This window comes from Rissa tridactyla, chromosome Z (assembly GCF_028500815.1).
Source record: "Rissa tridactyla isolate bRisTri1 chromosome Z, bRisTri1.patW.cur.20221130, whole genome shotgun sequence".
NCBI classification, from domain to species: Eukaryota; Metazoa; Chordata; class Aves; order Charadriiformes; family Laridae; genus Rissa; species Rissa tridactyla.
Window position 1 is genome coordinate 5,957,032 of NC_071497.1, and position 26,566 is coordinate 5,983,597.

At 39.1% G+C, this 26,566-nt stretch overlaps 1 protein-coding gene across 2 annotated transcripts in view; it reads left to right on the top strand.

Moving 5' to 3' along the window:
• Positions 1-1,169: 1,169 nt before the first annotated feature.
• The window catches only part of TMEM161B (transmembrane protein 161B), a 51,767-nt gene continuing 26,370 nt past the window's right edge, over positions 1,170-26,566 (top strand). For both annotated transcript variants that reach the window (XM_054185050.1, XM_054185051.1), the window contains exons 1-5: positions 1,170-1,281; positions 11,639-11,742; positions 17,861-17,941; positions 23,268-23,365; positions 25,105-25,261. In XM_054185050.1, the coding sequence (XP_054041025.1) occupies positions 1,279-1,281; positions 11,639-11,742; positions 17,861-17,941; positions 23,268-23,365; positions 25,105-25,261 (443 nt within the window). In that variant the 5' untranslated portion in view covers positions 1,170-1,278. The remainder of the gene's footprint in view (positions 1,282-11,638; positions 11,743-17,860; positions 17,942-23,267; positions 23,366-25,104; positions 25,262-26,566) is intronic.

Below are 26,566 nucleotides of genomic sequence, written 5' to 3' on the forward strand. Positions count from 1 at the left end.
ATAAATTGGGACACCCAAGACTTGTTGACTAAAAGGAAATGGCTTGAACAAGTCAAAATTGTCTTGTCTTTGTCCCTGGTACTATAATCTCTGGTATCTGAGAGGAATTCCTTTGATGTCCGTTTGCTGTATTATTTTATTATTGTGATGTTGAGTGGGTTTTGTTAGGTTTGTCTTTTAGCCACCACCTTTTTCAAAAGAACAATTAAAAATGTCAGAAAGTCACAGTTTGTAAGTCTCCATGACAGTTAAGACATTACTAAATTATCTTTTCCTTGGTACTTGTGGGTTGAGCCAGATTTAGACTCACTGGGAATTCCCCCCTTGGGATTCGCTGAAAGGCAGGCAAAGTTTGTCACGATACCAATGGATGTGAATACATATTTTCCGTAAAAATACTACTTATCCCTTCAAGCAGAATGCTTGCGCTTCAGTTTCCAGTTCACAAATGACGGTACGTTTAAATCAGCCGGATTTACAGCAAAGCCGTTTTGTTATTTCAGTTACGAGATAACCACAATTTGCCGCCGCTCTTTTGGGGCTGGCTGTGAAGGCAACCCCTTTTAAGACAGGAACCATGCGGTAAACGCCACCAGAGGTGACAGGGCAAATATTATTTTGCCGTGGGAAAGCGGCGGGAAGGCCACATTTCCCTCAGGCCAAACGGCTGCCGCCTCGGCGGCACACCGGCGGGCCCAGGAGGCAGCGGCGGACCCCACTCTCCTCAGGGCTTGCCGGAAGGCCACACTAGACCGTCGCATCCCCTCAGGGATCGCCGTTAACGGCTGCCATTGCCGGGGATAGGCTGGAACGACCCCGGGAACCGCGAACCGCCAAAAGACGTTGGCGGCGCGCGGTCCCCGGGGTCGTTCCCTCCCCAGAGGCACTTCCGGCTTCACCCTCTACTTCTGCGCATGCGCCTCTCCCTCCAGGCGCTGGCTGCCTATGTAGCGCCTGACCGGAATGGCACAAAGAAACCTGCGAGTCGTTTGCCCTGATGGACACCTCCCCTTCGCCTCCATTCTATAGTCCAAGTAGGTGCAGAAGAAGCGGCCGAAGAGGCGCCATCCGGGCGCGCCGCCAGCCCGTCTGCGCAGGCAGTTAGTTAGGCAGCTCAAACAGGGAGGTCCTCAGTCTGACGGGGAGCGTAAGGGGGGGTCCTAGCGTGACCTCCGTGCGCCGGGCGGGAGCCGGCGGGAGCGGCGGCGGATTTATGTGCTGGGAGCGGGGCCGGGCCGGGCGGCTGGAGGGGCGGCGGGGGGGGCCGGCTGGAGCACCATGGTGAGCGGGGCAGCGCAGGGGGGACACGGGGAGAGGGGACGGGAACGGGTGTGGGGTGAGGCCGCCCCTCTTGAGCCCGAGGGCGGCGGCGCCGGTGTCCTGGCGCTGAGGCCCTGCCGTCCCCGGCCCGCCTCGGCGGCAGGAACGGGTTTGGGGACGTCTGGAACGGTGGAGGGAGGGTTTTCCGTTGATTCCGTTGATCTCCCTTATTAGTTACTCATTAAGAAAGCACCGTGCCTTTTGCTTCCTCACGGCGACCTCACACCGGCACGTTTGTACTTCCCAGCGGTTATTTCCCCTTTTGCTGCTTTTCCACTGAGAAGTGGAGCAAGCTGCTACGCTTTATGGTCTGTATCAGGTTTAAGGTGTGTTTTTCTAAGTATATACAACTGCCTGTTCAAATCCTCTGTAAATTGATTATTTAATTAGCTGTGATCTGGAATGTATCTAGAAACCTTTGCTAAACATTTTGGTTTTCACTACTGCTTGTTCATTTTCAGTGCTCTGGGTGACACTGCAGCCAGTAGTATATGCAAATACGTTTGGTTTATGAAAAATCCTGCCTCAGATCACTTTTCTTGACAGATGTTTTAGCACAGACACAACTTATTGTGCTCTGCATAATGCACAGTGGATGAGCTCCTCATAATGTAGACAGTAACAGGAGAGCAAAGTTTGACTGGTGTAATTGCCGCTAATGACATAAGCATGTTTGGATACCTGCAGCTTAAATAGTGCTTAGTAGTGTTTCATGAATGGACCTCATTCACTATAAAGATACACTTAATTTTGTACTTAGGTCCTAGTAACCATTTAAAACACCTGAGTTGATTGGTTCTGCCTTTAACATACTTATTTTACAGATATGGAGCACCATAGGGATACATGAGTGCAGGTATAAAAACATATTTTGTATGTCCCATTAACACATATATTTATCTTCCATATGGAAATAAATGTCAATATGCCGTTTTAACTGTAGCAATGTAGTGTTCAAATGATGGACACCTTGTGTAGGGAACACACTTTAGAGTTATACATGGAGTAAAAGCTCACTTTTAACTGTTCTGATACTGAAATATTTATTCATCTGATTCTAGTAAGCTATTTTTAAATAATGTATGTTTTGAAATCAGAAAGGAACTGTGTAGGTATTTTTTCGTTCTGTCTTTTCCTCCATTCTTTTTTTCTTATTTTCTGTAGAGGTTAGAATATTTAATCAAAAGGTCTTGAGAGATTCCTGTCGTTTGCAGGAGTGCATGGGTGCTATCATCTAGCTCTGTATTTGAAGCTGTTTTTGGAAAGTTGCAAGCAAATACAGCTTTTCCTCTCAGTGTAGGTCCTTATCTAAATAAACTGAGTGATTCCTTCTGTTGCCTGATGAGGTTGAAAAATCAGGTCCACTTTTCTTTGCTAGTTGCTGGCAGTGTGGACAAATAATCTTTGTGTGTGATTCCATGACGTAAGCAAAGTGAAAAGACGATAGTTCAGTTTGGAACCTGTATTCTCCAGTTCCAAAGCAACAGCAGAATGAAATGTGCAACAGTTTCTTTTGCATCAAGAGGCTTATAAATCAAGTCACCAAAACAATTTACTGGCAGTGCTCTGCCAAGTTGGGACAGCCAGCACTTGTCTGCATAGTTGCAATGCCAGTTATGTTCACAACTTTAAACTCTGCACAAGTATCTTAATACTATGCAAGGCCTTGGTGTTTTAGACTGTTCAGCAGAGGCATTAAAGACTTTTCACTTCTTATACTTGGAAGGACTCCTGTAATGGCAAAGTCAGCTATTTAAAAAACAAGCGGTCTCGAAAGTGAGAGCTTCCATAGTTCCTACTTGTGTTTATTGGGGAAGCATGGGTAAACTAGATCTTTAAAATCTATGAGTAGTAATAATAGAATATAATCTTTTTTTTTCCCTTTGTAGTAGATCGGTTCTCTGAACTAGTTTTACTTGTAGTTTAATAATACATTGGATATGTATTAGTGTTCTGCAAAACACTAATTCTGTATTGGCTTCTTCAGTAATAATGATAACTCTGCGACTTTATAAATGCTTTTGCTCCAGTCCTGAGACTTCTACAGCAATAACTCCATTTGCCTATGTCGTGGTTTTGGCTGGATTGGCCAATCAGAATGACACGTGGCCCTCCCCTCCCCTGCTCCAAAGAGGGGAGAAAAAGAGATAAAGACACTTATGAGGTTAGAAAAAGAACTAACCTACTTTAATGAAAATATTAATAAATAATGAAATAATAAATAATAATAAAATAGTAATAATAAAAAGTATACAATATATACAAAACCGTATCCAGCTCCCAGGATGACGATTGCATCACCAGCAGACACAGGGAAAGTCCCAGACTGGAGTCAGGGATGGACAGGAGCTGAATTCAGATCTGGAGTCAGGAATGCTCGTATTGGGATCAAAGGCAGACGAACAGACAGGGTCCTCCCTGGACGTCGGCCATTGAAGAAAGATAACTGATGCTTTGATCCCTCAGCTTTTATATGGAGCACGATACATATGGGAATACCCTGTTGGTCAGTTTTGGGTCACCTGTCCCATCTGCTCTGCCCTACAGCTGTGACCCCTCTATGCTTCTCCACCTCCAACCCTCCAACGGGGCAAACAGCGAAGTTATCTGACCTTGGTTGTTATAGCGATAAGTATAACCAAGAGCCTCTGTGCATACCATTCCTTGGTATAATTAGGTCTTACCACTCTGAGAGTGAACAGTTTGTGAACAATGTGCTGTTAATTTCAGAGTTTAGTCAGTTAGAAGAGGCCCAGCTAAAAAGTAAAATTACAAAACAGAAAATTGATTCTGTTTTACCTCAAACCAGGACAGCCTAATGATCACTAGTTCTGTAATCTTGGTGCTTAGAGAGCCTCAGTGGAAAAAGAAGCCAGACTGTCAGGTAGAATGCTGTTGGCTGACTGAAATATAGTTTTGGTTTTAAACAAAACAACTTGTTTCAGAGGGAGTCATACTGCTGGTGACTGCTTTCATCTAGCAGTTCATGGCTGTCCTTTGAACACGTGGAGAGCCACTGATCAAGAGGGAAGTAACCTTTGGGCGGGAAAGACCCGCGAAGGTGAACAGTTTGGTGGTAGTCCTGAGTTCCTTGTTTGTTCTTCATGCGACTTTATGCATCATTGTTTCATCCCTGCTGTGTTGTAAACAATGGTAGGTGTAGGAAATTACAAATTCAGGGAAAACTTGTCCGTGAAGAAATAAAAAAAAAATAAAATATGAAGAGGTCGCTTGGCATAGATTTTTTTTTTTCCCCAAAATTAGCTTTATGAATGTCTGATTTTTTACAAATAGTAAGGTTTGAACTGCCTTAGATTGATAGCTCTACAAGATATCATTCTGACTATAGGTATTTTGTGAAAGTAGTCTTTTTCACAGAAAGCATTCATTTTAAACACTGCACAGTGAGCTCACTTTTCTTTGGCCATCCCATATAATGGTTTCTACTATTTAGCAAACAATTTTGAATTGCATTTATGTTTCAGGAGAGCACTGTCTTGCTTTTGCAAGCTGCAGCTTGAGCACACACATATACATGCAGACAAAATTTTGCATATGGAAGAGTCTCATCTAATAGCAGGAGCAATAATGTGTCATCCATCAAATGACATTTCAAACAGGTTGTATCGATTTAGCTTCCAGGCTTCACAAATACCATTGCACTTTGGAGTTGCAGAAGATAAGAATATTTGTTATATTATCCTGAGAGATCTTGCTGGTTGCTACTAATACAAAAGCTTTTCCATTTCTTACTTGAAAATTCACCACCTTTTTAGTATGTTTGTGTGCTACCATTTAAAGAAATTGATATGCCCTGAATTAACATCTATAGAATGCTCCAGTGCACTTGTGTAAAAGTCTTGTTCTTACAAAACCTGCCACTTCAGAAAAGTAAGTAGCTGGCATTGCATTTCTGAAGCTGAAGTGGTAAATTGGATTCACTACTTGCTTTTTCACACATGCAGTTGTATGGCTACTGCAGTCCTGGTGCGTACAGTGTTTGACTGCAGCTCAGGGCCCTCATCTTGCAGTGGAGGAGATCGTTATTTTTAGGGAACAAGTAGTTTCAAAGTCTTGTGTAAAGCTAGGTATTTGAATTATTTGTAATACCTAGGTGGTAGGGCAAAAAAAGAGGGAAAGAGCTGACCTGTTATGACAGGTGTGGGAGAATAACCTTGGGCAAGGTCAAAATAAGGAGACTGGAGTGGTGTCTTGGCATAAAACTATTAACCTTAGCTATCTTTGATCTGTATGTTCTGTAAATCAATTAATGATGAAAAGAAAAATGTCCTTTCGACAGAAGTATTTTAAAAAATTTGTTTTTTTTTTTTTTTTTGTTTACTATTCTGAGATAGCTGTTGGTGTATTATAAGTGCTCTTAACTTGTAGATAAGGGTTTTTTTAACTTTATCTTCATTGCTTATTCATACTTTCTGTTCTCCTGTTTATCAGCAACAGTGTCTCCAGGTGTGTAGTATAAAAGATACAGACTGTGAAAATCAAAGTTGAAGTTATACTTTATTCAGCCTTGTACAACGTTGTTGCCTTTTAGGCCTGTCGTCTTTGTTTCACAATTTGAAGAAATCTGGCAATCTTTCCTTTAAAGTAGCTGCTAACACTTCTCTTGTAGACAACTTATGCATTCTCTGCTATGTTTTATTAAAAGCTTTCTTGTAAAATGTGCTGTGTTGCACAAGCAAAAGTAAGAATACCATACTTACTGAAGGACCTGGAACTGAGCACAGTGCTCAAGACTTTTAAGACACCTCTAACTAAAGACCTTCCACTGTCACAAACGCAGCCAGACTGCAGTTTATTAGACAGCATATTCCTGAAGAGCTTGTAATATTTCAGTCTTGTCTTTGACCACCAGCCTTGCCAGCCTCTGTTTTGCAGCAAAACCAACTTAACTATCTTCTATAGTCATCTTTTCTTTGTGCTGAGCGCTTCTTGGTGTTATACAGATTGACAGAAATGTCTCTGACCAGCAAGATCCTGACTTCTCTCTCTCTTGAATTTGGATTTCAAATTCCAAGCTGCAAACTTGATGCATGATAGGGACATGCAGTTACGTGGAATCGGAGAGTGCTGAAGGTCTTATGAAATGGATTCAGATAATGTCATTTTCCACAAACTGATCTGAAACTGCAGACCCTTTATTTAATCTGTGCAGCAGTTCCTCATCTAAGAGGTGAATAATGCTTGTATTACTGTTGAGTCATGCCTGTCAATGATTGTATGCTCAATTACTTTATCATAGGTCATGTGGGTTGGTGGGTTCCAGGTTTTGTTCACCAGAGGCCCTTAAAACGCTATTGTGATTGTGGACTTTGCCCTTGAGCATCTTCTCCCTCAAACACGTATCATACTCTATTAAGCAGGGACAGAATTTTTTATTTAAGTTACGGATTTCTGGCTAGACTCTAAACTCTGTCCTCTAAATTAGAGTATGGCAAGTAGAGGATATTAGATATTGGTGGGAACAAACAGCTAATCTTCATATCCCTGAAACGAGTGGTTTTGAATTTAAACTGATATTAGTGGTAATGGGAAGACTTTAAAGTATGTGAGAGACTTGATCTAGACAGAGCCTGATTGGAATGAACCGTGTATTTTGTGGTTTTGTGTGTGGGGGTGGGGAAAAGATGTGTTCTGGTGTTATAATGTGAAATGGTTCGGGATATTGTAGGTTTTTCCAGAGTGTGTTAATAAACATATAAGTAGTGTGTAACAATCTACAGGTAAGAGAGTAGAGCTGGAAAAATGTTGTGCTTCGCATATAGCGTGTTATTTTGAGTGGCATATCAGCTACTGTATGGCTGTGCCATGTGTTCTCGGCTGATTGCAAGAAGATTAATGCAGTGGAATTTTTTAATGTCATGTGACAGCTGTAGTGTGTTAACATATTGTTCGTGGTTGATTACTAACCTTCAGGAATCAAGAGAAAAATGCCCTGGTCAAGTGAGTGGGTGTATAAATTTTTTTTAATTGCTTGCAGTGTAGAAAAATACCAGAAGGATATTTCCACCACAAAGTCAGATTTAAAATTCAGATTAGGGATATCATTGTTGATTTTTTTAAATGTTTTTAAATTTTTTTAATGGCTTAAAATTTACGAGGTTGTTTTCAGTCGTAAGCTGAATTTTTTTTGTGTAGGTATTTCTATTTTTAATAAATATAGCAGTAACCTTTATGGGAGTGGGTACGGTGAATTTCTGCTGGAAGGGGGTGGGGCGGATGCGGAGAGATGTGCAGTGGCTTAAGACAAAATGATCCTAGTGGGCTCAGTTACAACTTGCAGCTTTCATGTGAGTGAGGAAATGGGTTTCTGTAGGTGCATTTTTAAATAGTTTGTTGAATTGTAAGTATTTTAGCTCAGCTAGTGGACTTGCTACACTGTATTAAAAAAAAAAAAAAACCAAAACAAATAACTGTCTGGACTTGCATTATTTTTCTGTCCTGTTGTCTTGAGTTCAAAAGGCATTTTCTTTCCCTTATGAACAGAAAGCCTTAGGAGTAATTGAAGATACAGGCTAGCACCTGATTAGGCAGTCCTCCTAATAAAAACGTTATTCTAGAGAAATATTAATGTAACTTTACACTGAGATAGTGAACTCTGAGGTTCATGGCTTGGTAGGCAGGCTAGGTGGAGGCACAATGGTTTCTCTCACATATTGAGTAGAAGTGGCTTATTGTGAAGTGATCAGAATAAACATTTGATTTTTAAAATGCATGGTTTGTTTTGTAAACAGACTATATACCTCCTGAGCAATTTAGTAATTTAAATATAATAAATCTATTATGCAGGCAGCTTGTTTAATAACGCTTCCTTTCATTTTAAGTACACTTCCCCTTGGCTAGGGAACTGGTTTGAGTAATCTTATGCACGGGACTCCAAGATGTGAAGAATCCCTAATAAAGGTATATACATATAGTTTTCAATCCTGATCTTCATCCTTGGTCTTGGTGACATGGAGCATAAGGAAACGTGAGGTGTTACCTTTTGAGGTACCTCAAAAAATTGATGGCACCAATGTAAAGAAGCAGTAGAAGTTTCAAGGAGAGGAGGGGCAAATCAGCAAAGAGAGGCTTCAGTACTAAAGAAACTTAATAATATCTGAAAAAGAACACCCAAAGGTGTTATTTCAACTTATAAAAAGTAATAAGTACTTCTAAATTATACTTGACACTTTGTTATGAAATGTGTGGTAACATAGTGAAAGTGTTTACAAATGCTGAAAGGTAATTTATGCTTTCTTAATCTCCCTTAATCATGTTTTATAAAGGATGATACTGGACATCACCTGTAACATTTAATCTGCCTATACTTTTTCATAAAAGCAGTATTGACACAATTTCTGATATATTTAAATGAAAAAAAGCATTAAAAGGAGAAAAGAGGAGAAATTTCCTTAGTACAATACTTAAGACCAAGGAAAATATTGCTGATGAGGAGGGGGAAAGTTGATGATGAGTGGTGGATCCTGTAGTTTAACAGCTGTTTCCATAGGAGGTGTTGACAGCAGGGACTTGGTTTGTATGACCATAGGACCCTCTCTGAGTTTTGAGGACTGCTAGGAAGGAGCAGCATCCATCTGACCAAGTTGGGCAAAAGCATCTTTCCCAACAGGCTGTCCAAACTAGTATGGAGAGCTTTAGACTAGGACTGAGAGAGAAAGGAGGTGATGACTCACAAGTTGACAGGAAAAAGTGGTGGACTGAGTTGATAAGCAAAGGATGTAGGGTGATGTGGAGAGTAGTCCTTGAAAACAACTAAACAGTGCAGAAGGGGGCTCACATAAGTGTAGAAACACAAACAAGAAAACAACTGTACACAGATAATGAGGCCAGCATTATGAGGGAGAAGCTTTTATACATCTTCTGGGAAATTGGCACACTTGGGTGCATCTCTGATCTGCTTGTACACTAATGCATGGTGCCTGGGGAGAAAATAGGAAAGTAGGGGGCTGTGTGAAGTTGCAGAGCTATGATTTCATTGGGATAACAAAGATGTGACACGATAGCTCGTATGATTGGAGTGCTGCCATGGATGCATGCAGGCCCTTTAAAAGGACTGGCTGGGATAGGGAGGAAGGGGACTTGCTCTTAAGTGAGAGAGCAGAAGGGATGCATGGAGGTCTGCCATGGATGAAAAATGAACCATCTGAGAGCTTATGGGTAAGGACTAGAGGGCAGAGCAACGTGGGTGATGTTGTTGTAGATGTCTGCTGTAGATAGCCTTAATCATAAAGAAGTAGAAGATAAGGCCGCCTTCAGACAACGGGAAGAATCCTCAGGTTTGCAGGCACTGGTCCTATTGGGTACTTCAGCTGCCCTGATATCTTCTGAAGAGACAGCACAGCAGGGCAGAAGCAATCCATGAGACTTTTTTGTGTGCTTTGGTGGCAGTTCCCTAACACAGGTGGTTGAGGAGTGGATGAGGAGAGGTGCTTTGCTGTCCTTCAAACTTGCAAACAAGGAAGAACTGGTCGGTGATGTGAAGGCTGCACAGCCTTTGCCGCAGTGACTGTGGGATGGTGGAGTTCAAGATCCTGAGAGACGCATACGAAACAAGTATCAGGTTCATAGTCCTAGACTTCAGGAGAGCAGACTTTGGCCTGATCAGGCCTCAGCCTGAAAGAATCCTCTGGGATATGGTCTTGGAGAGAAGAGGGGTCTGGGATCACCTTCTTCAAGCTCAAGAACAATCCATCCTGATGTACATGGATGAACATGGAGCTCATGACTAACCCGAAACATTGGAAGTATGCAAGTGGTGGAAGCAGGGTCAGGTCACCTGGGGGTCCGGGAAACGCATTCAGTTGAGCATAAGCCAGCAATGAGCCCTTGTGGCAAAGGCAGCCAGCAGCACCCTGGGCCGCATTATGCTGAGAATCACCATCAGGTTGAAAAAGGTGCTCACCTCTGCTCAGTACTGGTGAGACACTGGACTGCTGCATCTGGTTTGGGATTCCCCAGTACAAGAGAGACAGGCTCACCGGAGAGAGCCCAGTGCAGGGCCTCAGAGATTGTAAAGGGACTGGACTGTCTGTCATACGAGGAAGAGTTGAGAGAGCTGGGACTGTTGAGCCTAGAGAAGGTTCAGGAGGCATTTTATCCATGCATATAAATACCTGATGGGGAGGAATAAAGAAGGTGGAGCAAGACTCTCCTCAGTGGTGCCTGGTGAAAGAACAAGAGGCAGTGGGCACAACACAGAATATTTCATTTAAACATAAGAAGGAAAAAAACTATTTAAAGTGAGGGTGGTCAAATGCTGGTACAGGTTACCCAGACAGGTCGTAGAATTTCTGTCCTTGGAGACATTCAAAACCTGACTGAATACATGGCTCTGAGCAACCTGCTCTAGTTAATCCTGTTCTTAGCAAGGGAGGTTGGACTAGCTGATCTCCAGAGGTCCCGTCCAACCTCAGCTGTTTCACCATTCTGTAAGAATTGGTCTTTTCTTTCCCAAATTATCTTTACATTGAGAGAAACTTCTGTAAAAACAATGTGTGGTTAAATTTCCTCCAAGTGAACAGGTATGCTAAGTGGGAGAGGATGTGTTTGAACAATGGCAGTACTGCCTGCTGTGCTGCTAATGAGCTGTTCTTGGGGGATGAAGCTTACTTTTTCCTTTGTGGAGTTTTGGAGAAAATGATTCTCAAGCGTATGAGTAATCTGTGTTTTATTTGCCAGTGGTTAATTGCGTACTGGTTCCATATGTAGAAATACTTTTGCCTCCTGACCTTCTATAGTACATTGCATCACTACAAAGCTAGTGAAGTGTAATTCCCAACCTCTACAATATAGAAGGAAATATTTTCACTTCAAAATATTGTTAGTAACTAGCAGTAACCAAAAGTTAATGTCTAAGAATGAAAATTCATGATGCGGATGTAGTAAAATAGCGTTAATTCCAGTGGCTTTGTGAAGCGTCAACTGTTAAATCGTGTCAGAACTGAAAAGAGCACAAAACCCACAATTGTCATCAGTGATGTAATTTTAAGGCATGATGTCTTGTGAAATGCCACATCCACATGTGGCCTTACAGTCTGTGAAACAGGGACATGCGTTCCCAGTCTCTGACATGACAATGCTTTTTCCCTTCAATGAAGTATGTAACTGATTATATCAAGTTCCAGGGGATTTCTTGAAAGCTGTGATATAACAATTTTTTTCCTCCTCTAGTTTAAAAAGAACCAAAAAATGTTATCTTGACCATACAGGATGTTTTTAACTTTTTATTTTTTTTGAAAGGTACTTCAGCACTTTTCTAAAACACATATTGACTTGTTATTAACTTATTCCTCTACAGGGTGTGATAGGTGTACAGTTGGTGGTTACCATGGTAATGGCTAGTGTCATACAGAAGATCATACCTCACTATTCTCTCGCTCGTTGGCTTCTCTGTAGTGGCAGGTAAGATAAGAAAGAGTTGCTATACCGTGTGTTAATATGGTAATGCAATTATGCATTAGAGTAGTAACAGTAAAACATACTAATTTAGGTTGTTTTCTTGAAAAATAATTAATCTGCTGTTCTTAAATTTGTTACTGTAGCATTGTAATACCTGACATATAGGCTTAAGGTATAAAGACAGTGTTGCTGCAAAGAACACACTTGTTCGTTGCTATTAATTGCACCAGTCATAAAGTTAGCTGTCATCCAGCTCTTATATTATTAAAGACAAAATTACATACTTAAATAGCTAAACTGAATGAAAGGCACTGAAAAATGGAAGGATTTTTTTCTCTGCACTGCCTCAGTGTTCTTGATCATCCACCTGCTGATTAGCCTTGCATCTAAAGGGTGCTTAGGTATTTATTAAAAATTCTATTTTTTAATACTTCATAGGACAGGATTAGTATAAATTTCAGTACACTACTTCCTCATAACAATAGATCAAACAGACATAATGAGTTGCAAGGGGAGCATTCCCTGCGTGTCTGTATCCATAATCATAGTGAAAACGAGCAGCTGTTTTGAATATAAATCAGTATCTTAAATATTAAAAGAATCACGGGCACTGTGTTTTTTTGTTTGGGAAGAAAAACACTTTGTGTGATTAGAATGTAGTTTGCTGTCTTTTCTAATTGTTAAAATTTTGAGAATACCAAGTCTCTACTCCCTGATTCCTGAAGAAGTATCGTTGAATAATAATGAGCTCCACAGGAGTTTTACCAGTTTCTCATAAATTTCCGTTGCCTTTTTTCCTGTACATCTCAGAGTTACCAACTTTTTAATTTTCACCATTTCACCACCCAAAGAGATGCTAAGGAAAAATGACTCTAAATGTTGTTTAGATGTGTGTTTAGGTGTCACTGGTTAAGTGTAATGGAAAACAGTAATTGTCAGGTGAATAATATGCAGAGGAATCACACTCTTAATTGTTGTGTGAAGTTTCATTGTTGACCACATCTGCAGGGTGTTAATCACCTTTTTTGTGCTCTAAAAAGAATATTAAATTAATGAATATGAAATTGCATACCATTTATTTTTAAGGTGTGTTACTACCATTGTGTTTTTTTTAGCAGTTATTCAAATGATGTTTTCTACTTTTATGTCCTATTTAAGTTTTATTTAAATTTTTATTTTGAATTGTAAATATTTAGTTGCTCTTTTTAAAGTATTTTTCAGTATTATACCCACATTGTTCATTCTTGTGAAGTTTTGCCTTTCTGTATTCTTGTTCTAAGTCATGCCTTGTGCCAAATACAGGGAGAGGTTTGCTGTTCAGATACTTTTTGTAATCCTTTTCTCCTGTTTTCATTGTGCACCTGCAGATTGATAAATACACAGCGCAGGATTTCTGCACTTGTGCATATGGAATTTGGCTCCCGCTGAAGTCAATGGGAGTCTTATGAGTCTTATTGCCTTTCATGTTAGTAGCCTTGAGAATCTCATTGTTGCTTTTCACTGTTCTTCTATTTATCTGGGAACTGTTTTAGTGCATTGTAATTTCAGTCATTGTGAATAACCTCCCGAACACAAGTATTATTTAAAGAGCCAAAAATAATGCTGTGTTCCAGAAATAAAAACAATTCAGAAGCTTCACTGCAACAAGAATCTGAATTTTAATGTCAGAAAGAAAAACAGTTCTCCTCGTAGTTTAGCTGACAAACTGTCTTTTATGTTAACCCGTTTTCCTTAGTGCTGTCTTTTTGCCAACAGTGTTTTCTTTGACAGACCTGTGTGGGTGGGGTGGTGGAGGGCTTTATACACATGTAAGTGTACAGACACACTCTTGAGCAGTCCAGCTTTCTTAGGAAAAGTTGCTTCCTGCCCCTCCTTTCCTTTGTCAATATACTTCAACTAGTCTTTGGTACCAAAAACTGCTTTTTAAGTTATTTGTCTTAAGTGTCTTTCTTCCAATGGGTTGGGAGGCTTTTCTAAGCAGGTAGCCTGAAATGTCTACAGATAGCCCTTGCCAAATGTGAGGGAGGATAAACACATTACCAGACAAGCTAGAAACTCTTAAGTGACCAGTTGGTTCCAAGATGCCTGTATGTGTGCGTTCAAAGCCCATTAAAAGGGAACATGGACACTACAAAATTTAAAAGAATGTTTAGAATAGGTAGACATCAGATAATTATTTCTTTATGGAGTTTCCAGCTGTTTTTCATAGTTGAAAAACTATTTATCTAAATTTGTGAAGAAATACAAACTTTTACAAACAATGTTATTTTCAGAGCTTGAACAGAGTTTGAATATTCATATTTATTGAAGTCAAAGAATTGGCAGCCTAAATATCTACATAGGCCTTTGCATTTTTGACTAATAAAACATTCTCTAACAAAATGTTGCTTTTAAGTTGCTCAGCTACATTCCGTTTTCAGGTCACTTCAGGAAGACAGGATAAAACGGATGTTTTGTAGTGCACTCATTAATGCCCTTCATTCAAATTAACTGGGGCATATCTCTGCTGTTGTTGCTATTTAAACTAACTTGGATATGTCAAAGCTACAGAGTGATCTGTTGTGGGATCTCGGTTTTAAACATCTATAAGCTAAAGCAGATACTAACTACTCTTTCTTTTTTTTAGCTCTACCTTTAAGAAAATGTCTGTTGGTTTTGAGATTGTAAATGCAAGGTGTGTAGGGTTTATTAACTAAAAAAATCCCCAAACTCTTGTATCCTATTAGTTGTAATTAGGAATCACTTGCAACATAATTTAGTTGTGTAATTAAGAGCAAATTGTTGTTTAAGTGTTTGATTTGTGTTAGTATTTTAAACAGAACAGGAATTCGCTCTGTTCTGCTGTATTAGGTACTATATCTATGCAGGATAGATTTTGAAAAACTAGTGTTCCAACACAGCTGATTTTCATCACTACAGAACTACTTGTGGTATTTTCAGCATGCCAAGTTCTGATCTGGGAGATGGTGACAACGCAGAAGACTATTTCTCTGCTTTCTCCCACATTCTCTAGGTCGTGTGAAAGACAGGAAGAAGGTAGTATCTCCAGTGTAGGTTGTAGTCTTGGATGAGAAGGGAGTTGCTCTGGTTTCTGTGTGATTCTCAGTGTTAAGTCTTTTTTTGCAGCAGAGTTTGCAAACAGCAAATTTTTCAGCTGGGACCACACATCATAAAAATAAATTAATGGAATAACTTTCTGTCTTACTGGTGCCTCAAAAAAACCCACAAAGAAAATTCAACACCCCCCCCCCCCATCTTGCTCTTGCAGAGTCTGTAGGAGTTACCATTTTTCAGTTTTTGAACTGCAGTGAATTCCTGCAAGGGAAATTTGCAGCATGCAGTGGTTTGGATGTCTGTGATGTATTACTGACTGGTACTGAAGTTCTTTTCTCTTGAAGAAATCCCAGCATCAGCTGGTTCTTTAGCACATCAGTACGTATTGACACAGGCTCGTGGAACTTCCTATTAACTAGATGGTATTCTTTGCTGGTTTGAACACTTACCCATTGTGCCATTTTTTAAGGTATTTTAAGATGATGTCCATGATCTCTGTGGAACTACCTGTTTAATACTTCTTTATTCCAGCAATTAAACTGCCAAAATTGGGAGCTCTTCCTGAAATGTGTTGTGTTCTTGTTGCACCATTTTTCTTCATTCCCACTTCCTTGTCTTCTGCCAGGTTTAGTGTAGTGTCAAGGACAGTATCAGGATAGAGAGACGACTGTCTCATGTTTAAGATCTGCCAGGCAGGCATGTCCTCTGTGTTACATAGATTTCATTAAAATTATAGGTATTCTTTCTCGTAGTCTTTATCCAGTGTCCCTTTCAGAACATGTGTGCACACACAAAGCGTCCATGGCATTGTGAGGAAGGCAGAAGAAGTATAATATTGCTCATTGTGGCTGCTTGCATTTATGATTGTTTCTGCTTTTAGCATGAGTCTCGTAGCAGTGGACCTCCCACAGTATTTGTTGTGTAGACAATGTTCCATGAAGAATGACAAAATTTTTTATCTTTATGTGAAAGGCCATATTCTGCAAATATAAAGATGGGTGAATCAGACTTCCACTTGGGACAAGAAGCCTTTCCAAAACAGAGCTGGGAATCAAGTGTTACCAAGTGGCTTGAAGTTATTTGGATTTGATGTTTATTTTTCAAATTTGCTTTGCTATCTTTTTGAAATTGAATGTAACTTAATCTCTAATTTGCCAATTTAGAATGGTCCTATTTGATGATGGTTTTTTAACGTGAGAAGTACTGATGGTTGTTCATTCCATTATCATCTCTTAGCTATTACCCTGTGTTAACCAGGGTCACCTATTAGTGGCCTCGTACTCCAGAAAAGTACTTCCACATAAATACAGATAAATTTTCCAAGTCCGTTGCTGTTAATACTTGGGCTCCTTTGCCTCAGCATTTCAGAATGGAGATCAGAGTGACATCCTTCCTACATCTGGGCAGCAGCCCTCCCTTGTTGAATGTGGAAAAGACCTTCTTTCAGCTACTAAGGTTCTTGACATGCTTAGAGATTAAGGTAGAATGTACCATCTTAGAAACTTAACCATTTCTGTTTTTCGTCTTCAGAATTTCTGTGACACTACTTGCCTTTTAAATAAATGAGCAATGGATGGGTGCATTGACTTGTGAAAGTGGAAAAACTTGCAGCTCAACTACATGTAACTTAGTGATTTTCTTTTTTTTTTTTTTTAGTAGCACTTTTTCTAGTACGTGTTGAAGATATCACTGAGGAGATGTTTAGGAAAGGAATGTTGATGTTATGATCTGCTCTGCCTAAGATAAAAGACTTGTAATGGTTATTTGATAATAGCTGTTCCCGTTTCTGGAAAATTTACTGTTTTTTTGAGAGGTATAATTATACTTTATAAAATCATTTAGAATATGGTTCTAATAGGTGATTGTAATGCTATAATTATTCTAGTGAATTTCTTCCAATATCAGGACAACCTTTTTTGCTGTATTTGATAACTTGAAAATTTGGTTGTTTGAAAAGTGAAGGGCTTTCACTTGAATGACAAAGTGGCAAAGCTTTCTAATTATGAATCAGCATCTCACGTGCTGAAGAGAACTGAAATGTATCTGTGGTTGTTCAGGCAGGGTTGGTACTTGCACACAAAGGTATTTTCGTACAATCATAGAATACCAGGTAGGAAGGAACCTCAGGGATCATCTGGTCCAACCTTTCTTGGCAAAAGCACGCCTAGACAAGATGGCCCAGCACCCTGTCCAGCTGAATCTTAAAAGTGTCCAATGTTGGGGAATCCACCCCTTCCCTGGGGAGATTGTTCCAATGGCTGATGATTCTCAGTGTGAAAAATTTTCCACTTGTGTCCAATCGGAATCTCCCCAGGAGTAACCTGTACCCATTTATCCCTTGTCTTTTCCTTCTAAAAAGGGAGTATCTTTTTTATTTATAGCCACTCTTTAAATACTGGAACCTGGTGATAAGGTCTCCCCTAGGCCTTCTTTTCTCAAGACTGAAAAAATCCAATTCACTCAGCCTTCCCTCATATGACAGGCTTCCCAGTCCTTTGATCATCTTAGTGGCCCTTCTGAGGACCCTCTCCAGCCTGTCCACATCACTTTTGCGTAGTAGGAACCAAAACTGAACACAGTGTTCCAGGTGTGGCCTGACAAGTGCTGAGTGGGATAATGACTTCTTTGTCTCTGCTGGTGATGCCCTTTTTGGAACCCAGCATCCCGTTGGCTTTCTTTGCCGCAGCAGCACACTGTTCACTCGTCTTGAGCTTGTTGTCCATCAGGAACCTGAGGTCCCTTTCCACAGAGCTGCTCCCCAGTCGGGTAGATCCCAGGCTGTGCTGCCCTCCTGCATTATGTTTTCCCAGGTGCAAGAGCTTACAGTTGTCCTGGTTGAACTTCATAAGGTTCTTGTTAGCCCACTCTTCCAGCCTGCCCAGGTCTTCCTACGGGGTGGCTCTCCCTTCTGAAGTGTGAGCCATTCCTTTGCTTAGGTGTGGCAAATGACCCGCATTTTAATATGGATACAGATCTGTGTTGATATATGGTTTCTTTTTAAAAAACAAACCAAACACTAAATTGCCAATACTGATACTGTTTTAATTTGGATTTTCTTTTTCTTTAGTTTACGGTGGTATCAGCATCCTACTGAAGAAGAGCTACGGATTCTTGCAGGGAAACAAAGAGGGAAGAGCAAAAAAGATAGGTAAATACTTACTTTAAGATTTTTTCATTTTTTATTTTGTAGCATAATAATTTTGCCAGCCAACTTTTGTTTTAGTGTGAGTTAAAAACTGCTAGTTGCATATGACTGCCCTGCTTGTGTTAATTGCCACGAGACTGTACCAAACTGTGTTTTTTCAGTTCAGCAGAGTTGAATATGCTCAAATTGTTCAGGACTGGGTAATTTCCAGTCCACAAAGTTGATCTGTGAAATTGCTAATTTAGTGGCAAGGAGTTTTTTTAGTGAATGTATTAATTTGGATAAAAACTGAGGAAAGCAAATCTTCTATAGGATTGAAGCTCTTCATCTTGAAGCAAGAGAAGAAAGATAGGAGTATATTAGTTAAACACAGGATTACTGTGAGCCACCACTCTTACACAGCTGTGAAAAAGGTAAATGTACTCTTAGGATGTATTAGGTGAGGTATTTCTAGTAGAAGAGATAGGGAAATATTAATCCTCTTGGTCAAGGCACCAGTGTAGAACTTCATCAGGATTACTGTGTACAGTTCTGATCACTCATGTTCAAGAAAAATTAATTTGTACGTGAACAAATGAACAGAGGGCTACTAGGATCATGCAGGAAACAGAAAGTCTGTCTTACAAGAGGAAGCTTAAAAGAGCTTGGCTTGTTCAACCTAGCAAAAGTACGACTGAGAGAGGTGGGATAGCTGTCTATCAGCTTAAGGTGGAAACATTTCTGATGTTCAGGCATGAAGTTCTGGAACAGCCTTCCAGAAGTACAACTGTGGCAAAAACAAAGACATCTTGAGGTGGTGGAGCTGCTATGTTGATGCAAGATTTCTGAATTGGCTGTGTTTAAAACAAACCAACATCCCTGGCTTGCTTTCTGGTGACACAGGAGCTTTCCTTTAGTCCTTTTCTTTTACTCCAGATGAACTCTCATATAAACCATAAAGTGCACATACAGTCTGTTTATTGTAATGTTGGTTTTTTTTCTGTTTTGTAGTTCTTAAGCTACCTGGTTAGCAACCTTATTTGCCACACTTTGGGGTAAAGAATTAAGCTGTTCCTTTAGTATTAAATAACTTTAATTTTACATATTGCAATATGAAACTCATTTTATCTAACAGTTTTCTGTAAAAATTGAGACAAAATAATTGTGAATAGCATTATAATTTATAACTATCCATTTAACCAGTAATATTTATCCATACATAAAATTAACTTTAATTATATAACTATAACTTTAAGTCCATCCATAGGAGCCTTAAACAGAAAAACACAATTACATTGCCAAATAATAATTGTACATTGCTCTTATTGCCTGTCCCCAGTCTTGCCAGTTTTTTGCCACCCATAACATCTGTGTTATCACTTTCACCAGAGCAATTACATGCTCTCAGCAGAGTGGAAGCATGATATGTTAATGTGTGCTGACATACAATCTTAAATTTTGTAATATTTGGAAAGTTTACTGTGAAATTTAGTAGGAACCTATATCCCAAGTCATCTATATATGCATTAAGTCCTTTTTCAGTTACTAAAAGTCTACATTTAGTGTTTCAAATGTGACGCTATGTTTTCTTGTCTGCGCAGTTAAATTTTGTTGGTGTGATTTAGTTATTATAAGAGTGGTATAATTATCTTACTATATTAACATGTAACCAGGAGAATGCAATTGTAATAGTTGTAGGTAGTTGTTTGTACTAGGGTAAACGTTAATCACAGGGCAATATGACACTTTAAAGAAACCAGGATGGTAATGTGGAGACTTAAATGATGTTAAACTTACAACTTTGCTTTGCTGTTGTAACAACAGAATGAATACTACACTTACTTTTTAATCAATAAATATACCCGTATGTCTGCTAAAGAAGCAGCTGTTGTGGGAGGAAAACCATAGTCTAAAGTAGGAATTGTTCTTACCGAGTTGGTTTGGATATACCGCTTTAGGTTGCACAAAATGGGATGCAGTGCTCCTTTGAACCAAGGAGATACGAAACAGATGATGTAGGAGAAATAAGGACACATCTATTTGATTCCCCCCCCCCATGTCTTTTCAAGATAAAGAATTTGCTTTGTGAAGCTCATAGTCTTGCAAAATTTAGTACCTGCTCCTTACTTAATATTTTTCCAATTTGAAGTAATTAAAAGAGAAATGTCGAAAGGACATCCAAGGAACTTGCTTGGAAATGAGCATTAGAAACAGCAGTAGTGTGAACTTGTAGTCCATTTTATTCAATGCATAATATACTTCAGCATATTACGCTATAGGTTATAATGGTACATGAATTTTAGGCAAATTTTCTATTTCGGAATCATTTGTGTTACATTAAATTGTTAGGCTAATATAAAGGTCCATAGCTACTATGAATTACTTTGAATTAAAGCTGCCAGTGATCTTGGGTGGGTTCTGGCTGTGTCTCTTGGGTTATGGATCCCGTGGGATAATTAAAGTGTAGGAACACCAAATTTTTTTTGAACTGAAATGGCTTCAGTTACCAAAATGCTCATCTCACTCATGATGGCACTCCTGTGTGCATGCAGTGGAAAAACATTGAGAGTACAACTGGGGACAGGGGAGCACACAGAAGCTTGCAGGTAGTCAAGTGGCTGGGCAGTGTTTGGGACTTGAGAGCTACCAGGCTGGTGAGGGGTCTGGAGACCAGGGCATATGAGGAGAGGCTGAGGGAGCTGGGCATGTTTAGCTTGGAGAAGAGGAGGCTGAGGGGAGACCTCATTGCCCTCCACAACTCCCTGAAAGGAGGGTGGAGAGAGGTGGGTGGTGGCCTCTTCTCCCAGGTGAATAATGACAGGACCAGAGGAAATGGTCTGAAGCTGTGGCAGGGAAGGTTTAGGTTAGATATTAGGAAGAATTACTTTACTGAAGGAGTGGTCAGGCACTGGAACAGCCTGCCCAGGGAGGGGGTTGAGTCACCATCCCTAGAGGGATTCAAGAAACTTCTAGATGTGGCACTTCAGGGCATGCTCTAGTGGCAGAGATTGCAGGGGTTTTTGTGTGTGTGTGTATGGTTGGACTCGATGATCTCAAAGGTCCTTTCCAGCCATGAAGATTCTAGGATTCTTGTTGAAGACTTGAGCGCCTGAATTTTTTGAGCAATGCTTTAGATTCCTATCCTCAGTTTTCAGTTTGTTCATTAAAATTCTTGTCCTTCGGATGATACTAAGAATCAATGCCACCTGAAAAAAATAATAGTTATTAATACTTCTGCTTGTGTTCTCATCTCACACATTAGCTGACAGGACATAATTCCTTAAAAATAAATTCACAATTGACTATTTTTAATGCTTATATCCCAATACATGGTCTTTCTATGGGAAATCCATGTCTCCTTTTCTAGTTTGTGAGGTGATATTCTAAAAGGTAACAGAGCTTGCTGTTTCCTTCTAGTCACTTAGGGGTTTTAAGTTTTGAGTTTGATTTTTTTTTTTTTAACTTAACAAAACATTTTCTGATCTGCTGTAATGATTTTTTTTTTAAATGCTGATGAGGTAAGTTTTACCCTAGCTAGTAATGGTAATCTCTCAGCCCAATTTCATGTAAATTGACTTTTTTCTGGTTCTTTTTTGAGTATCCTGTTTTCTTCAATTTAAAGTCTAGTAGTGTGGCTTATTTTCAGGAAAGTGAAGATCATGGTGTTGGTATGGTTTCAGAGCTCTGGATGAAAATGCACCTTTTACTTTAAAAATGTCATCTTTTATGGTCTTTACATGTATTTGTGCTGTGAAAAATAATTCCTTAAAGATGTGTTAATTCTAACCAACAAGTTGTAAAACATAGTCTAACTTCATATTATACGTATAAGAAGTACTTTTGTTTATACCATATTTCCAGGATGATTCACTAGAACTGGAAAAGGGGAACCGATGGTGGCTAGAAGAAAGGCGTCCACACAAGAAGAAGGAGCATAAGTTTTACTAGTGTAGGAACTGGGTGAGGGAGGGTTTTGTAACAGGTACATGTCCAGTGTGCAAAGGGTGGATAGGGAGTAGTAAACTTACTACTATGTTAGACAAGGAGTCACCAAATTGTGTTAGTAGAGTAGATTTAAGGACTTCTCAGTTTGGGACACTCATGTGGAACTTGGTGCCGCAAGGCACTATGCAGCTCAGCAAATTTCAGGCTGGTTCAGAAAGGGATTCAGCAAATTCATGTAAGTTTTGAAAAATTATGGTTTCAGATGTGATCCCTGGCTCAGGTTATCCCCAAGTAACTTAATGGTGGAAGGCAGGAAGGGTTTAGCAGTGTGAGCATCAACCTTTGGTTGCCTTGTTCCTTCTGTTTGTATGAGCGAGTAGCCATCAAATGAATCTGTGTTAGTCTTTGTGAAGCCCCCGTGTATCACTGTCATGCTGTGCAGCAGTGGCTAAAACCTGGAACACAGCTTTGAATCCTGGTGCTGTATTGCGATGTACTTAGCCCTGTCTGTCTCCACAAAGACACGATGGATTATTTCTTTTCAAGATGTACTGGATCTCTAGGATTGCTAGTAACACTGCAATAAGCATTTTTTGCTTGTTTTCATAAGCAGGGTATTAACAGAAACAAGCCTATAGTATTTCTACACATACCCTTTTAGATTAGAAAATTATTTTAAAACTCTTTGGTTGGTGGACAGTAGGATGGATTTTTCAAGGGTCTAGGTTAGTCCAGCTCCTGTGATGTACTTGCTAAGCATATTGTTGTGACAAAAAGGCCTAATGATGTTTTTGGAAATTTGTTTTTTATTTTTTTCCTTATCAGTTGTCTTCCAAGGTAGATTACTGTTTGTTATTTCCAGTGAACATTCAATAAATTAACACTGCCAAGTCTGTCTGTCTCTCTTATTTACTTTCAATCCAAAGACTTTAATGCTCCTGTTTTTCAGCATCCTGGTCTAGACCTCAGTTAAAATGTCCCAATTTAGCTTTGATTTTTTTTTCCCAGGGTATCTGCATGGCAGTGTGGATATATTCTGGTCTGTGGGAACTTACTACAACACCCTGTAGCTCCCTGAACAAAGAAAATCAGCAGGCTAACGTAAATACTGGCCATGGGATTTTGCCCTAATACACGCTCAGGATGCAGCATGTGGAAGCTATTTAAACCCGTACTACAGTAGTATGTCAGAGCCTTGTTAAGATAAAGCTAGAAATCATTGACATACCTGGTTGTTTCTCAAGATTTGAACTTGAGTTAGTTCTTTTAGCTAGATAGATAAAAACGTTAGCAGTTGCCCAAAAAGTTTTCTGCATTTTTCTTAAGCTTGAAATGCCGTTATATCTTCAAAAAGTTTTTGTCATATCTGTATGTGTATTACCTATTTATTTATTTGTTTTTACAGAAAATATAATGGTCATATTGAAAACAAACCCCTAACCATTCCAAAAGACATTGATCTTCATCTGGAAACAAAATCGGTGACTGAAAGGGACACTATCGGTAAGAATAAGTAGATGCAGATGATATTAAATTATTTCAAATATATCCTGATTCTTTCTATCAAGTCTTTATTTACAATAAATGCTGGAATATCTTTTTTTATAGACAATGAATGAATAGAAGTATGACAATAAAGTTAAATGAGAAGGCAGGAATTAGGGCTAAATCTCCTTTGTTGTTCGATGGTTGACATCTTAATAGCAGTGTTATGGAAAAGGATGAGTAGGTGAAATCCAGCATAAAGCACATCCATTGTTGTATTAGGCATCCATAGCAATGTAAGACAACACCCAAAGGATCACATCGTAGTCTGTTTGAAATAGAGATCATAGCTTTGTACAAGAAAATGACAATTGGCAGATGTCGAAACATATACTTTCTGCACATCTAAAATAGGAAATGTGCTGTAGCATTGAAACCTAGACCTTTCAACCACGCGGTGAGGTAAAATGCTTAAGAAACTGAAAGTGACAGTACCGAAACAAGCAGCATTAAGTGTTTTGGAAGTTGCTATTTTTTCAAATGGCAATTTTTGACTCCTTAATCATAACCAGTCATTCTGTTACAGAAAACCCATATATGGCTATGTATGTGTGATACGTATTTTCTTTGTATCTGCATTTTTCAGTGCATGTGTTCTATGCATAAACGTAGGAAGAAAGGAAGCATAATCCTGCATAGGACTGTGCTTAAACTATTGCATTAATTAATTGATGCTTAAATTACTGGCGACAGTATAGAAAATACCTTTAAAAGAAATGCAGGGTTTTTTGAAGCTGGCACGTAAACAAACCAACCATTCACAAGTTTCAATTGGTGTTATTTGCTTGAAGTTATAGCATTTAACTGTTTCCCTGAGTATTCATAGATACTGATACAGTGTAGGGTTTAACTGTGTTTAAAAAATTATGTATACAAACTTTTGTTGAATTTAACCAGATAGTTATTTCAAAATAGGAAATACCTGAGTTTGACCAATTTCATGTGTTTGATGTTAGGTAGTAGTCAACAGAGAAATGCCTAGTAATGTTTTGTGACTTTTTAACTGTGTAGATGTAAGGAAGGTGTTCGGGAGGGACAGTCTGTACTTCATTGTCACAAATTGTTCCCAGCAGTTCCTAGCACCTATGGGAGCTCTCTCCTCATAAATCACCCAGCCTGCATGCAAGACAGTATGATCCTCAGCTTTTACAGTGGAATTTACACAATTATTTACTGCTGTACAGGAGATATTAACAAAATCTGGAAGAACTAACCATCAGTACCTTAGGTACTGTTTTTTTTTTTAAAGAAAAAGAGGAAGTGATTATATGTAGTATTCTAAATGATTGACGATGCGCTTTTATTCTTTAACAGTGAGTCAAAAAGCCTCTTATGTGGAATTGCAGCTAGACTCAGCCAGAGAACCATTTTCTGTCATGATGTTGAGATCTAAATTAAGTCTGCTTTTTGAATTTAGGATGTTAATGTATAAAAACTGAGCTGATAAAACAGTAAAATCTTGTAGCCTTATAAATTTGAGTAGTAAACAAGTATTGAATAACAGAAGTGAAGAATGAAGTTCAGGTTGTTGAATTGAAAAAATGTGGCTTTTTTTGCAGCTGTTGCTCTTTACTTGGATGATTTGAGCCTACCTAGATCTCAGTTAATTGAAAGCGTTTTTTGTCACTCCATTCGGTGTATGTCAGTAACTGCCTAACATATCAAACCTTTAACGTTTGCAAACTTGTATTTTTCAGCATTGCATTATTTTCCGGAATATCAGTGGTTGGTGGATTTCACTGTTGCAGCTACAGTTGTGTATGTGGTGACAGAAGCCTATTACAGTATTGTGAAGCCCTCACAAGAAATGAATATCAGCGTAGTGTGGTGTCTGCTTGTCTTGGCTTTTGCAGTGTATCCTTTTCTGTTCCCTTAAATCACTCTTACAAATAGTTTACATCATTCTGCAATTCATATAAAGCTCTGTTGGTTGGCAGGATACATAAATATTTAGCATTTGTGAAAAAGGATTGTGTAAACTAGGGCCATTGTTGGGTAATGTATATTCTGTACATGCTCTTTGTACGTGCTGATATCAATAGCTTGTTAATATTAATACCAAACAATTTATGGAAAAAATACATGTTTGTGAACATACAGTTAGTGTTCTTCTGTAATATGTAGTGATTCTAAACTAATTTGGTTTTGCCCAGTTTGGCAATCAGAAATAGATTTCTCTACAGAAAGCATTTACAGCTTTTGGAAGGGTGTGCAATTTACTGCACACCTTTTTGTTTTCCCTATGTTTAGTCTGGTACTTCCTGAACAAAATAGTATAGTGATGTGTATACTAGTTTATTGCAAAGATACATGCATGAATTCATAATTTTAAAATACATTCAAGACACTGTTACAAAGTTTGCAGAAAACAAAATGTGTAAACAGTTGTAGGAGCTGAGGTTTTAAGTTTTCAAAGCACTGTGAGAAGCTGAACTCCCTTCTGATACTACGGGAAATAAAAGCGGAGTGTTTAGGAAGCAGGCAATATCAAATCATAAAAAGAAGCAGCTGTTATGTTTGTTTTTCCTGGAGAAGGCAGTATCAGACATGGATGCTTGCACGGTAATTAACTGCTTTCCATAGACCAATCCAGACATACACTTTAGGGAGGAAAGTTGTCTTTTAAAGATGTGATAGGTGATAAAGCAGTGGAATTGAATAAGGGCCTGCAAGAGTGCAGGTTATGGAAAGGTGAGTTAGAAAATGAATTTCTGCAACCCCTCTGCTTCCTCAACAGCTGACAGACAGATAAAGTGCTAAGTTTGGGTCCATATAGCACTTGGATATTCAAAACTGATTCCTCTGTATAAATACATGTTCTTTAATACAGATTCTTACTATGTTATGGGGTTTTGGTTTGTGTGTGTGTTGTTTTTTCTGTGTTCGCAATAGCTGGTGGTGTTATGTAAAACCCTTGAACTCTAATGGCTGGTTATATTTGGCTAACAGTTCTGGATATGCTTAAGGCTTGTCTGTACCTGATAATTATTTAAATATGTGCTGCCTTTATAAGGATAATAATTCTTTTCTAAGTAGCCTGAAGTATAAATGATATCCAGAATTTTTCTTATAATGAACAAGAACTCGCTTTCCAGACCAGGTATTTCTCCTTTGACTTGTCTGTGGACAGACCCACAGTCCAAAAGGTGTTTTTTCTAG